The sequence below is a fragment of the Salmo salar genome, chromosome ssa12 (genome assembly GCF_905237065.1).
Source record: "Salmo salar chromosome ssa12, Ssal_v3.1, whole genome shotgun sequence".
Classification (NCBI taxonomy): domain Eukaryota; kingdom Metazoa; phylum Chordata; class Actinopteri; order Salmoniformes; family Salmonidae; genus Salmo; species Salmo salar.
In genome coordinates, this window is record NC_059453.1 from 101,291,600 (window position 1) to 101,307,623 (window position 16,024).

At 44.1% G+C, this 16,024-nt stretch overlaps 1 protein-coding gene across 2 annotated transcripts in view; it reads left to right on the plus strand.

The window, feature by feature from the left end:
* Positions 1–13,444: 13,444 nt before the first annotated feature.
* The window catches only part of LOC106566275 (probable E3 ubiquitin-protein ligase makorin-2), a 55,372-nt gene continuing 52,792 nt past the window's right edge, over positions 13,445–16,024 (plus strand). For both annotated transcript variants that reach the window (XM_045692008.1, XM_045692009.1), the window contains exon 1: positions 13,445–13,731. In XM_045692008.1, the coding sequence (XP_045547964.1) occupies positions 13,706–13,731 (26 nt within the window). In that variant the 5' untranslated portion in view covers positions 13,445–13,705. The remainder of the gene's footprint in view (positions 13,732–16,024) is intronic.

Below are 16,024 nucleotides of genomic sequence, written 5' to 3' on the forward strand. Positions count from 1 at the left end.
TGGGACAAATCATAAATTAAACCCTAAACCTCAACTAAATTTCGTAATGAATAATGTGCAAGTTGAGGTGACTAAACTGCTTGGAGTAACCCTGGATTGTAAACTGTCCTGGTCAAAACATATTGATACAACAGTAGCTAAGATGGGGAGAAGTCTGTCCATAATAAAGCACTGCTCTGCCTTCTTAACAACACTATCAACAAGGCAGGTCCTACAGGCCCTAGTTTCTACCTTCTTAACAACACTATCAACAAGGCAGGTCCTACAGACCCTAGTTTCTACCTTCTTAACAGCACTATCAACAAGGCAGGTCCTACAGGCCCTAGTTTCTACCTTCTTAACAGCACTATCAACAAGGCAGGTCCTACAGGCCCTAGTTTCTACCTTCTTAACAACACTATCAACAAGGCAGGTCCTACAGACCCTAGTTTCTACCTTCTTAACAGCACTATCAACAAGGCAGGTCCTACAAGCCCTAGTTTCTACCTTCTTAACAACACTATCAACAAGGCAGGTCCTACAGACCCTAGTTTCTACCTTCTTAACAACACTATCAACAAGGCAGGTCCTACAGGCCCTAGTTTCTACCTTAACAACACTATCAACAAGGCAGGTCCTACAGGCCCTAGTTTTGTCACACCTGGACTACTGTTCAGTCGTGTGGTCAGGTGCCACAAAGAGGGACTTGGGAAAATTGCAGTTGTCTCAGAACAGGGCAGCACAGCTGGCCCTTAAATGTACACGGGGAGCTAACATTAATATGCATGCCAATCTCTCACTGCTCAAAGTGGAGGAGAGATTGACTTCATCACTACTTGTTTTTGTAAGAGGTGTCAGTTTAAAATACTAGCACACAGCTCTTACAAAAACAAGTAGTGATGAAGTCAATCTCCCCACAAGACATGCCACCAGAGGTCTCTTCACAGTCCCCAAGTCCAGAACAGACTATGGGAGGAGCACAGTACTGCATAGAACCATGACTACATGGAACTCTATTCCACATCAGGTAACTGATGCAGCAGTCGATCAGATTTAAAAAGCAGATAAAAATTCACTTTATGGAACAGCGGAGACTGTGAAGCAGCACAGACACATGTAAACACACACACATGGATTTTGAGTTGTAGACCTGTGGTAGTGGTGTATGGGCCTGAGGGAACACGGTGTGTTGTGAATTCTGTAATGACTGTATTGTAATGTTTTTAAAATGGTATAACTGCCTTAATTTCCCCAGGAAGAGTAGCTGCTGCCTTAAATACAAATAACAGCATTCCCCTGCGTTCCACTGGCCAAGTGAGTCTGCAGTCACGTGGTGCCAAAGAAATGGCTTCAAATGTCCTATCATTCTGTCATCAGGTAGGAGGGAAATGTAGAATGCTAAAGACTCATCTTCAGTTTACTATTTTAATAGATGACAACTGTTTATTACAGATTTCTAAGTCTACCTTTTGGGTTTATAGATCAATTATAAATCAGTAATAAACAATTATGTCAATTTGAAACTGTAAAACCTAAAAGTCCTTGATAGTTTATGGCTGGACCTTTTTAATAATAATAATGTAGTAGGAAAAATAATGGAATGGAATTGGCCTATATAGAACATTACGTTCCATTTAGGACAAGAAGACAGCTGACAGTGAGAATGGCACTGGAGGGGACAGTGAGAATGGCACTGGAGGGGACAGTGAGAATGGCACTGGAGGGGACAGTGAGAATGGCACTGGAGGGGACAGTGAGAATGGCACTGGAGGGGACAGTGAGAATGGCACTGGAGGGGACAGTGAGAATGGCACTGGAGGGGACAGTGAGAATGGCACTGGAGGGGACAGTGAGAATGGCACTGGAGGGAACAGTGAGAATGGCACTGGAGGGAACAGTGAGAATGGCACTGGAGGGAACAGTGAGAATGGCACTGGAGGGAATAGCAGCTGTTTTACGGGCTCCTGACCAATTGGGCTAATTGGTGTTATTTAGTGCTTATTGTAATTTTTGGGTGGGACAACTCAAATCAAATGTTATTTGTCACATGTGCCGAATACAACAGGTGTAGACCTTAGTGAATTGTTTGCTTACAAGTCCTTAACCAACAATACAGTTAAGAAAAATACAAAAAAAAGAGAAATAAAAGTAACAAATAATTAAAGAGCAGCAGTAAAATAACAATGTGGAGGCTATATACAGGGGGTACCAGTACAGAGTCAATGTGGAGGCTATATACAGGGGCACAGGTACAGAGTCAATGTGGAGGCTATATACAGGGGGTACCGGTACAGAGTCAATGTGGAGGCTATATACAGGGGGCACCGGTACAGAGTCAATGTGGAGGCTATATACAGGGGGTACCGGTACAGAGTCAATGTGGAGGCTATATACAGGGGGTACCGGTACAGAGTCAATGTGGAGGCTATATACAGGGGGTACTGGTACAGAGTCAATGTGGAGGCTATATACAGGGGGTACCGGTACAGAGTCAATGTGGAGGCTATATACAGGGTATTACGGTACAGAGTCAATGTGGAGGCTATATACAGGGTGTACCGGTACAGAGTCAATGTGGAGGCTATATACAGGGGGGTACCGGTACAGAGTCAATGTGGAGGCTATATACAGGGGGTACCGGTACAGAGTCAATGTGGAGGCTATATACAGGGGGTACCGGTACAGAGTCAATGTGGAGGCTATATACAGGGGGTACCGGTACAGAGTCAATGTGGAGGCTATATACAGGGGGTACCGGTACAGAGTCAATGTGGAGGCTATATACAGGGGTACCGGTACAGAGTCAATGTGGAGGCTATATACAGGGGTACCGGTACAGAGTCAATGTGGAGGCTATATACAGGGGGTACCGGTACAGAGTCAATGTGGAGGCTATATACAGGGGGTACCGGTACAGAGTCAATGTGGAGGCTATATACAGGGGGTACCGGTACAGAGTCAATGTGGAGGCTATATACAGGGGGTACCGGTACAGAGTCAATGTGGAGGCTATATACAGGGGGTCCCGGTACAGAGTCAATGTGGAGGCTATATACAGGGGCACCGGTACAGAGTCAATGTGGAGGCTATATACAGGGGGTACCGGTACAGAGTCAATGTGGAGGCTATATACAGGGGGTCCCGGTACAGAGTCAATGTGGAGGCTATATACAGGGGGTACCGGTACAGAGTCAATGTGGAGGCTATATACAGGGGTACCGGTACAGAGTCAATGTGGAGGCTATATACAGGGGGTACCGGTACAGAGTCAATGTGGAGGCTATATACAGGGGGTCCCGGTACAGAGTTAATGTGGAGGCTATATACAGGGTATTACGGTACAGAGTCAATGTGGAGGCTATATACAGGGTATTACGGTACAGAGTCAATGTGGAGGCTATATACAGGGGGTACCGGTACAGAGTTAATGTGGAGGCTATATACAGGGTATTACGGTACAGAGTCAATGTGGAGGCTATATACAGGGGGGTACCGGTACAGAGTCAATGTGGAGGCTATATACAGGGGGTACCAGTACAGAGTCAATGTGGAGACTATATACAGGGGTACCGGTACAGAGTCAATGTGGAGGCTATATACAGGGGGTACCGGTACAGAGTCAATGTGGAGACTATATACAGGGGGTCCCGGTACAGAGTCAATGTGGAGGCTATATACAGGGTATTACGGTACAGAGTCAATGTGGAGGCTATATACAGGGGGTACCGGTACAGAGTCAATGTGGAGGCTATATACAGGGTATTACGGGACAGAGTCAATGTGGAGGCTATATACAGGGGGGTACCGGTACGGAGTCAATGTGGAGGCTATATACAGGGTATTACGGTACAGAGTCAATGTGGAGGCTATATACAGGGGGTACCGGTACAGAGTCGATGTGGAGGCTATATACAGGGGGTACCGGTACAGAGTCAATGTGGAGGCTATATACAGGGGGTACCGGTACAGAGTCAATGTGGAGGCTATATCCTCGTAACAGCCACTGGCAGCCTGTGGCGCGATTTTCAAAACCTTAAAAATCCTATTACTTCAATTTCTCAAACATATGACTATTTTACAGCTATTTAAAGACAAGACTCTCGTTAATCTAACCACACTGTCCGATTTCAAAAAGGCTTTACAACGAAAGCAAAACATTAGATTATGTCAGCAGAGTACCAAGCCAGAAATAATCAGACACCCATTTTTCAAGCCAGCATATAATGTCACCAAAACCCAGAAGACAGCTAAATGCAGCACTCACCTTTGATGATCTTCATCAGATGACAACCCTAGGACATTATGTTATACAATACATGCATGTTTTGTTCAATCAAGTTCATATTTATATCAAAAACCAGCTTTTTACATTAGCATGTGACGTTCAGAACTAGCATACCCCCGCAAACTTCCGGGGAATTCGCTAACATTTTACTAAATTACTCACGATAAACGTTCACAAAAAGCACAACAATTATTTTAAGAATTATAGATACAGACCTCCTCTATGCACTCGATATGTCCGATTTTAAAATAGCTTTTTGGTGAAAGCACATTTTGCAATATTCTAAGTACATAGCCCAGGCATCACGGGCTCGCTATTTAGACACCCGGCAAGTTTAGCACTCACCATAATCATATTTACTATTATAAAAGTTTGATTACCTTTTGTTGTCTTCGTCAGAATGCACACCCAGGACTGCTACTTCAATAACAAATGTTGGTTTGGTCCAAAATAATCCATCGTTATATCCGAATAGCGGCGTTTTGTTCGTGCGTTCCAGACACTATCCGAAATGGTAAAGAAGTGTCGCGCGCATGGCGCAATTCGTGACAATAAAATTCTAAATATTCCATTACCGTACTTCGAAGCATGTCAACCGCTGTTTAAAATCAATTTTTACGACATTTTTCTCGTAGAAAAGCGATAATATTCCGACAGAGAATCTCCTTTTCGGCAAACAGAGGAAAAAATCCCAAAGGCTGGGGCGGTCGGGTCATGCGCATAAGCCCAGTGTCCCTTGATCGGCCACTTGAGAAAGGCGATAATGTGTTTCAGCCTGGGGCTGGAATGACGACATTCTGTTTTTTCCCGGGCTCTGAGCGCCTATGGACGACGTGGGAAGTGTCACGTTAGAGCAGAGATCCTTAGTAAATGATAGAGATGGAAAAGAAGTTCAAGAAATGGTCAGACAGGCCACTTCCTGTAAAGGAATCTCTCAGGTTTTGACCTGCCATTTGAGTTCTGTTATACTCACAGACACCATTCAAACAGTTTTAGAAAATTTAGGGTGTTTTCTATCCATATGTAATAAGTATATGCATATTCTAGTTACTGGGTAGGAGTGGTAACCAGATTAAATCGGGTATGTTTTTTATCCAGCCGTGTCAATACTGCCCCCTAGCCCTAACAGGATATACAGGGGGTACCGGTACAGAGTCAATGTGGAGGCTATATACAGGGGGTACCGGTACAGAGTCAATGTGGAGGCTATATACAGGGGGTACCGGTACAGAGTCAATGTGGAGGCTATATACAGGGGGTACCGGTACAGAGTCAATGTGGAGGCTATATACAGGGGGTACTGGTACAGAGTCAATGTGGAGGCTATATACAGGGGGTACTGGTACAGAGTCAATGTGGAGGCTATATACAGGGGGTACCGGTACAGAGTCAATGTGGAGGCTATATACAGGGGGTACCGGTACAGAGTCAATGTGGAGGCTATATACAGGGGGGTACTGGTACAGAGTCAATGTGGAGGCTATATACAGGGTGTTACGGTACAGAGTCAATGTGGAGGCTATATACAGGGGGTACCGGTACAGAGACAATGTGGAGGCTATATACAGGGGGTACCGGTAGGGGGTACCGGTACAGAGTCAATGTGGAGGCTATATACAGGGGGTACCGGTACAGAGTCAATGTGGAGGCTATATACAGGGGGTACCGGTACAGAGTCAATGTGGAGGCTATATACAGGGGGTACCGGTACAGAGTCAATGTGGAGGCTATATACAGGGGGTACCGGTACAGAGTCAATGTGGAGGCTATATACAGGGGGTACCGGTACAGAGTCAATGTGGAGGCTATATACAGGGGGTACCGGTACAGAGTCAATGTGTAGGCTATATACAGGCGGTACCGGTACAGAGTCAATGTGGAGGCTATATACAGGGGGTACCGGTACAGAGTCAATGTGGAGACTATATACAGTGGGTACCGGTACAGAGTCAATGTGGAGGCTATATACAGGGGGTACTGGTACAGAGTCAATGTGGAGGCTATATACAGGGGGTACCGGTACAGAGTCAATGTGGAGGCTATATACAGGGGGTACTGGTACAGAGTCAATGTGGAGGCTATATACAGGGGGTACTGGTACAGAGTCAATGTGGAGGCTATATACAGGGGGTACCGGTACAGAGTCAATGTGGAGGCTATATACAGGGGAGTACCGGTACAGAGTCAATGTGGAGGCTATATACAGGGGGTACCGATACAGAGTCAATGTGCGGGGCACCGGTTAGGCGAGGTAATTGAAGTAATATGTACATGTGGGTAGAGTTATTAAAATGACTTATGCATAGATAACAGAGGTTGGAGTCTTTGACCATTTTTAGGGCCTTCCTCTGACACCGCCTGGTATAGAGGTCCTGGATGGCAGGAAGCTTGGCCCCAGTGATGTACTGGGCCGTTCCCACTACCCTCTGTAGTGCCTTGCGGTCGGAGGCTGAGCAGTTGCCGTACCAGGCAGTGATGCAACTGGTCAGGACGCTCTCAATGGTGCAGCTGTAAAACCTTTTGAGGATCTGAGGACCCATGCCAAATCTTTTCAGTCTCCTGAGGGGGAATAGGCTTTGTCGTGCCCTCTTCACGACTGTCTCGGTATGTTTGGACCATGTTCGTTTGTTGGTGATGTGGAAGCAAAGGAACTTGAAGCTCTCAACCTGCTCCACTACAGCCCCGTCAGTGAGAATGGGGGCGTGCTCGGTCCTCCTTTTCCTGTAGTCCACAATCATCTCCTTAGTCTTGATCTTGTTGAGCGACGTGAGTGCTACGGGTCTGTAGTCATTTAGGCAGGTTACCTTAGTGTTCTTGGGCACAGGGACTATGGTGGTCTGCTTAAAACATGTTGGTATTACAGACTCAGACAGGGAGAGGTTGAAAATGTCAGTTAAGACACTTGCCAGTTGGTGAGTACACGTCCTGGTAATCCGTCTGGCCCTGCGGCCTTGTGAATGTTGACCTGTTTAAAGGTCTTACATCGGCTGCGGAGAGCTTGATCATACAGTTGTCCGGAACAGCTGATGCTCTCATGCATGTTTCAGTGTTACTTGCCTCAAAGCGAGCATAGAAGTAATTTTGCTCATCTGGTAGGCTCGTGTCACTGGGCAGCTCTCGGCTATGCTTCCCTTTGTAGTCTGTAATAGTTTGCAAGCCCTGCCACATCCCGTGTGGCTCAGTTGGTAGAGCATGGTGTTTGCAACGCCAGGGTTGTAGGTTCGATTCCCACGGGGGACTAGTACGGGGGGAAAAAATGTTTGAAATGTATGCATTCACTACTGTAAGTCGCTTTGGATGAGAGCGTCTGCTAAATTACTAAAATGTAGAAAAACATCCAACGAGCGTCGGAGCCGGTGTAGTACGATTCAATCTCAGTCCTGTAATGATGCTTTGCCTGTTTGATGGTTCGTCGGAGGGCATAGCGGGATTTCTTAGAAGCTTCCGGGTTAGAGTCCCGCTCCTTGAAAACTGCAGCTCTACCCTTTAGCTCAGTGCGGATGTTGCCTGTAATCCATGGCTTCTGGTTGGGGGTATGTACGTAATGTCACTGTGGGGACGACATCATCGATGTACTTATTAATGAAGCCGGTGACTGAGGTGGTGTACTCCTCAATGTTATCGGAAGAATCCCGGAACATATTCCAGTCTGTGCTAGCAAAACAGTCCTGTAGTTTAGCATCTGCTTCATCTGACCACTTTTTTATTGACCGAGTCACTGGTGTTTCCTGCTTTAATTTTTACTTGTAAACAGGAATCAGGAGGATAGAATTATGGTCAGATTTGCCAAATGGAGGGCGAGGGAGAGCAATGTGGTCACACATCACATTGATGACCTGTGGCATTTAAAGTAATTACTGTGAATTCCAAATATATAGTAATGATGAAACTGGACTATTGTATATAGACATTGTTACTTAGTCAGTCCTATGCTTTTTAGTCTCTTTATTGCCTCAGACACAACGTCAGCTGTCTCTTGGGCTGGCGTTGCCGATTTAGCCAGGAAATAGCTAAATACCCGCGTGGGAGACGTAAACAAGCAGGGGTAAGACAAGTGTCTTATTAGGGAGTGGAAAGTTAAACAGTAGTCATGTATTGTCTGATAACTCAGTCACATAATTACCTGTTTCCATTTTGAACCATAACAATCCTGGCCTGATTGACAACGTCGCCCTTGATGGTTAAGCCGTCGATGGCGTCCCTTTCGCAATCTAGATGGTTTTTTTTTTTATTACCGTTACTTCAAACATTAGGGACACATTTATTTCTGTTGTGCTCATATTTCTGACCAGGAGTTCCATCTTTTCCATGACTGAGTCAAGGAATCCTGTCTTCAAAATAAAATAATTATTAATTTAGTAGTTAGTAGTGTATATGAACTCATCCCTGTAGTCTGCAGACTTCTGGGGTATATGTCACCTTCTCTTCAATCAAAACGGACACATTCCTCTGTGAGATACCACCATAACAACCATTGCCTGATTAGCAGTAGTGTAAAGTACATAAGTAAAAATACTTTAAAGTACTACTTAAGTAGTTTTTTTGGGGTATCTGTACTTTACTATTTATATTTTGGGCAACTTTTACTTCACTACATTCCTAAAGAAAATAATGTACTTTTTACTCCTATATTTTCCCTGACACCCAAAAGTACTCATTACATTTTGAATGCTTAGCAGGACAGGGAAATGGTCCAATTCACACACTTATCAAGAGAACATCCCTGGTCTTCCCTACTGCCTCTGATCTGGAGGACTCACTAAACAGAGAACATCCCTGGTCATCCCTACTGCCTCTGATCTGGAGGACTCACTAAACAGAGAACATCCCTGGTCATCCCTACTGCCTCTGATCTGGAGGACTCACTAAACAGAGAACATCCCTGGTCATCCCTACTGCCTCTGATCTGGAGGACTCACTAAACAGAGAACATCCCTGGTCATCCCTACTGCCTCTGATCTGGAGGATTCACTAAACAGAGAACATCCCTGGTCATCCCTACTGCCTCTGATCTGGAGGACTCACTAAACAGAGAACATCCCTGGTCATCACTACTGCCTCTGATCTGGAGGACTCACTAAACGGAGAACATCCCTGGTCATCCCTACTGCCTCTGATCTGGAGGACTCACTAAACACAAATGCATCTTTTATAAATTATGTTGGAGTGTTGGAGTGTGCCCCTGGCTATCTGTACATTTTTAAAACAAGAAAATGGTGCCGTCTGGTTTGCTAAATATAGGGAATTTGAAATTATTTATACTTTTACTTTTGATACTTAAGTATATACTTTTACTCAAGTAGTATTTTAGTGGGTGACTTCCACTTTTACATGAGTAACTTTCTATTAAGGTATCTATACTTTTACTCAAGTATGATCATTTCCCCCCCACTGCTGATTAGCCACACTTTATCCTATGAAACATTTTCAGTTGCTGCCCTCTTAAACCTGATTGATCTTTTGAAGCAATGCTCTAATTCAGGGCTGCCCAACCCTCTTCCTGGAGATCTAACATCCTGTCGGTTTTCAGTCCAACCCTCTTCCTGGAGATCTGACGTCCTGTCGGTTTTCAGTCCAACCCTCTTCCTGGAGATCTAACGTCCTGTCGGTTTTCAGTCCAACCCTAATTTAGCGGTTCTGATTCAGCTTGTTAAGGTCTTGTTGAGCAGCTAATTAGTAGAATCAGGTGTGTTAAATTAGGGTTGGACTGAAAACCCACAGGACGGTAGATCTCCAGGAAGAGGGTTGGGCAGACCTGCTCTAATGCTACACATGGTGTATGTCCTTCTCTAATGCTACACATGGTGTATGTCCTTCTCTAATGCTACACATGGTGTATGTGTCACGGTTGTCGAAAGGAGAAGAGCGACCAGCAGCAAGAGCGACATCATTGATGTATACAGAGAAAAGAGTCGGCCCTAGAATTGAACCCTGTGGCACCCCCATAGAGACTGCCAGAGGTCCGGACAACAGGCCCTCCGATTTGACACACTGAACTCTGTCTGAGAAGTAGTTGGTGAACCAGGCGAGGCAGTCATTTGAGAAACCAACGCTGTTGAGTTTGCCGATAAGAATGTGGTGATTGACAGAGTCGAAAGCCTTGGCCAGGTCGATGAAGACGGCTGCACAGTACTGTCTCTTATCGATGGCGGTTGTGATATCGTTTAGGACCTTGAGCGTGGCTGAGGTGCACCCATGACCAGCTCGGAAACCAGATTGCATAGCAGAGAAGGTACGGTGTGATTCAAAATGGTCAGTGATCTGTTTGTTAACTTGGCTTTTGAAGACCTTAGAAAGGCAGGGTAGGATAGATATACGGTTGAAGTCAGAAGTTTATATACATTTAGGTTGGAGTCATTAAAGCTCGTTTTTCAACCACTCCACAAATTTCTTGTTAACAAACTATAGTTTTGGCAAGTCAGTTAGGACATCTACTTTGTGCATGACACAAGTCATTTTTACCCCAAATATTTACAGACAGATTATTTCACTTCTACTTCACTGTATCACAATTCCAGTGGGTCAGAAGTTTACATACACTAAGTTGACTGTGCCTTTAAACAGCTAGGAACATTCCAGAAAAGTATGTAATGGCTTTAGAAGCTTCTGACATCATTTAAGTATTTTGGAGGTGTACCTGTGGATGTATTTCAAGGCTTACCTTTATACTCAGTGCCTCTTTGCTTGACATCATGGGACAATCAAAAGAAATCAGCCAAGACCTCAGAAAAACAATTGTAGACCTTCATAAGTCTGGTTCATCCTTGGGAGCAATTTCCAGATGCCTGAAGGTACCACGTTCATCTGTACAAACAATAGTATGCAAGTATAAACACCATGGGACCACGCAGCCGTCATACCGCTCAGGAAGGAGACGCGTTCTGTTTCCTAGAGATGAATGTACTTTGGTGCGAAATGTGCAAATCAATCCCAGAACAACAGCAAAGGACCTTGTGAAGATGCTGGAGGAAACAGGTACAAAAGTATCTATATCCACAGTAAACGAGTCCTATATCGACATAACTTGAAAGGCCGCTCAGCAAGGAAGAAGCCACTGCTCCTTAACCGCCATAAAAAAGCCAGACTACGGTTTGCAACTGCACATGGGGACAAAGATTGTATTTTTTGGAGAATTGTCCTCTGGTCTGATGAAACAAAAATAGAACAGTTTGCCCATCGTTATGTTTGGAGGAAAAAGGGGGAGGCTTGCAAGCCGAAGAACACCATCCCAACCGTGAAGCACGGGGGTGGCAGCATCATGTTGTGGGGGTGCTTTGCTGCAGGAGGGACTGGTGCACTTCACAAAATAGATGGCAGGGAAATTATGTGGATATATTGAAGCAACATCTCAAGACATCAGTCAGGAAGTTAAAGCTTGGTCGCAAATGGGTCTTCCAAATGGACAATGACTCCAAGCATATTTCCAAATTTGTGGCAAAATGGCTTTAGGACAACAAAGTCAAGGTATTGGAGTGGCCATCACAAAGCCCTGACCTCAATCCTATAGAAAATTTGTGGGCAGAACTGAAAAAGCGTGTGCGAGCAAGGAGGCCTACAAACCTGACACAGTTAAACCAGCTCTGTCAGGAGGAATGGGCCAAAATTTACCCAACTTATTGTGGGAAGTTTGTGGAAGGCTACCTGAAACATTTGACCCAAGTTAAACAATTTAAAGGCAATGCTACCAAATACTAATTGAGTGTATGTAAACTTCTGACCCACTGAGAATGTGATGAAAGAAATAAAAGCTCAAATAAATCATTCTCTCTAATATTCTGACATTTCACATTCTTAAAATAAAGTGTTGATCCTAACTGACCTAAAACAGGGAATTTTTACTAGGATTAAATGTCAGCAATTGTGAAAAACTGAGTTTAAATGTATTTGGCTAAGGTGTATGTAAACTTCCGATTTCAACTGTAGGTCTGCAGCAGTTTGGGTCTAGAGTGTCACCCCCTTTGAAGAGGGGGATGACCGCGGCAGCTTTTCAATTTTCGGGGATCTTAGATGATACGAGAGGTTGAACAGGCTAGTAATAGGGGTTGCAACAATTTTCTGCGGATAATTTTAGAAAGAGAGGGTCCAGATTGTCTAGCCCGGCTGATTTGTAGGGGTCCAGATTTTGCAGCTCTTTCAGAACATCAGCTATCTGGATTTGGGTGAAAGAGAAATGGGGGAGGTTTGGGCAAGTTGCTGTGGGGGGTGCAGGGCTGTTGACCGGGGTAGGGGTAGCCAGGTGGAAAGCATGGCCAGCCGTAGAAAAATGCTCATTGAAATTCTCAATTATCGTGGATTTATCAGTGGTGACAGCGTTTCCAAGCCTCTGTGCAGTGGGCAGCTGGGAGGAGGTGCTCTTATTCTCCATGGACTTTATTGTGTCCCAGATGTTGACATGACCAATCCAATCGAAGCTACGGTTGGTATATCTTCATTTGACGTCATTTTATCTGTGGCCAATGACCTTGAGCTTTCTTGGATGGGCACTTCTAATGTTACTCTATGGCAGCACCCAAGGGGCTTGAATTCTCAAGCTCTACCCGTAGATTATGCGGTGACCTAGTGTCCCCATGCATGACAGAACACTGAGCCAATCACAGCGCGACTAGAGAACATTACCAACCTCTATGCTCCATATTTTCCGCTGGCTGCCCCACCACCACAGAAAGCACTGAGCGAGTCTGAAACACCTGCATTTTGGAGCTGCCTAACTCAAGACAGCAAAAAAGAGACCATGTTTGTTTGCAGCTTTATTAACTCGATTGTTTTTATTTACATTGTTTGCAAACTGATGTGATACCTGTTAATGCCAAAATAACATGCAAAACAGGCAAAAATAAATAACATTACACTAAACAGGTGGGGCTCAAACTCTGCCCCTTTTTACACTTCTTGCATTGCATTGGGTTTTGTACATATGCTCTGACATGTATCTTATATCCCAACTTTATATAGAGTGGTTAACACTCATCAAACATCAGTAATACAGATACACTTTGCTCCCTTCCCCATACGGTCATTAGACGTGCATTAACTACTTCTGGAATTTTTTGCCTATGATATTGACTATCAATGTCCAAAAGGACTCCAGTGATAACACCATACACCTCCTGGTTACTTTGTCTGCATCCACTTTTCCCAACGCCTTCTTCACCATCCTCGTGACTTCAAACGGGTTTTCCCAAATAAACCCATTCTAAGACTTCACTGTTGTCCACTCATCTTTGTCGCTCATTGTACTGGACCTGCTTTCAGCTTTTCAAACGACGCTTCTGCTTCAGCCATTTCCCCGGCGACCAGTCTGCCAACACCGCGTCCGGAACCTTAACATCGGAACCTTATTTTTATTGATTCTGGGGGTTCATAGGCGGGTGTTTCGGTTTGCACTCAAACGTGACAACGAAAACATAAATACTGTTGCGCCAATGTTATCGATGAACAAAAATGAGCACGAAGCAAGTCACCTGCAGGTAGAATTGTTTAATGGTTTTACTATTCCTTGAGTACGTTTCTTGCCTCAAGCTGTGTGATGTTTCCGGTCTTGTAATTAGGAAATGTTAGCTAGCTTCTTAGCTAGCTGGCTGGCTAGCCAACATTAGCTAACTCGTTGCCGTTGCTAGTTAGCTTGCTAACGTTAGCTTTGAAGCTGAGACCAGTCTGGTGCGACATATGAGAACATGCGGTAGTATGTTGCTCAGATTGAACATGTCCATTGATCACGCGATTTGTGTTTTTGTTTGCTAGTTAGCGCTAAAGTGTAGCCTAGGTAGCCGACAGTGGGCGCTAGATCTGCACTATAATCGATGATGATGCCCGGCTCTTATATAAATAGGCTGGACACATGACATGTTTAACAAAGCTTTTTCAGTTAACTAGTTCATTGCATCCGCCATGGAGCCCAGTTTCATAATATGACCATATTTCTCAGCTGCTTGCTGTACTTTTGAAGTAATCACGAAAAAACAGGCCTTATTTTAGGGCATTTTCACCATACCAGCTCCTATTAGTTATATTGAGCAACATGGCACCAACTCTCCTTCCGACTGTACTATTCCCAGCCCATTGTTCTTTCACCTGCTTTGTTATTGTTAGCAATCATGCTGACCACACCGCTCGCATCCACGAGCATTGCAAAATAAATGTAAACATGCATGTTATTCAATTATTGCGCCAACGAGCTCTGCGTTGCCAAGTGCTAAAATAGAAGTCAGTTGTGAACTCGGTGCAAGTCCTGCCTCTCCCATCTCCTGGTTGGTTTATAGAAGTAGATACCCACGTGCCATCTCCTCAATGGTTATACCCACGTGGGTGATTGAAAGATGATCTAAGTTAGGTCGGTTGTCGTGGTAACTATGAAAGGTAGATGCCAATCGTCATATAAAGTCCAAAGAAGAAAAAACCCTTGAAGGAGGAATGATGACTAGAAATGATTCGGTTGGCCGTTTTATGTGTGGATTAATTGTCGGAGTGGAGGACCTTGAGCATTTCAGGTAAAATAACAACTCAACGTTTATATCCCAGGACAAATTAGCTAGCAACAGCAAGTTAGCTTAATAGGACAAATTAGCTACAAACTGCAAGCTAAATAGCTAAATTGCCATAAATGTTTAATGCTCTTCGACCTGTCCCCATATTAATATAGTTGGTTCAGAGTTTGTTTTTATATTTCAACCTGCGTGTCATGATCGCGTTTGGTGTGGGGCGACAAAATCAACTTGCGAATGATGGCGTGCGACTGGATGTTGATTTTTGTACCCCCACACCAGACATGATCAGGACATGCAGCTGTAAATATCAAAAACTGAACCAATTATTTTAATTTGGGGAGAAGTCGAAAAGCATTAAACATTTATGGTAAGCTAGCTAGCTAGCTAGCTTGCTTTTGCTAGCTAATTTGTCCAGGGATATAAACATTGGGTTGTTATTTTACCTGAAATGCACAAGGTCCTCTACTCCCACAATTAATCCACAGATAAAACGGTGAACCGAATTCCTTTCTCATCATCTCTCCTCCTTCCTCAGGCTTCTTTTTTACTTCTTTGGACTTTATATGGTGGTTGGCAACCAACTTTACAGTGCATTACTACTAGAGGTCGACCGATTATGATTTTTCAACACCAATACCGATTTATTGGAGGACCAAAAAAAAAAGCCGATACCGATTAATCGGCCGTTTTACTTATATATATAGTTGAAGGCGTAAGTTTACATTCACCTTAGCCAAATACATTTAAGATCTGTTTTTCACAATTCCTGACATTTAATCCTTGTAAAAATTCTCAGTTTTAGGTCAGTTAGGATCACCACTTTATTTTAAGAATGTGAAATAACCAGAATAATAAAGAGAGTGATTGATTTATTTCAGCTTTTATTTCTTTCATCACATTCCCAGTGGGTCAGAAGTTTACATACACTCAATTAGTATTTGGTAGCATTGCCTTTAAATTGTTTAACTTGGGTCAAACGTTTCAGGTAGCCTTCCACAAGCTTCCCACAATAAGTTGGGTGAATTTTGTCTCATTCCTCCTGACAGAGCTGGTGTAATGGAGTCAGGTTTTTAGGCCTCCTTTGCTCGCACATGCTTTTTCAGTTCTGCCCACAAATGTTCTATTGGATTGAGGTCAGGGCTTTGTGATGGCCACTCCAATACCTTGACTTTGTTGTCCTTAAGCCATTTTGCCACAACTTCGGAAGTATGCTTGGGGTCATTGTCCATTTAGAAGACCCATTTGCGACCAAGCTTTAACTTCTTGACTGATGTCT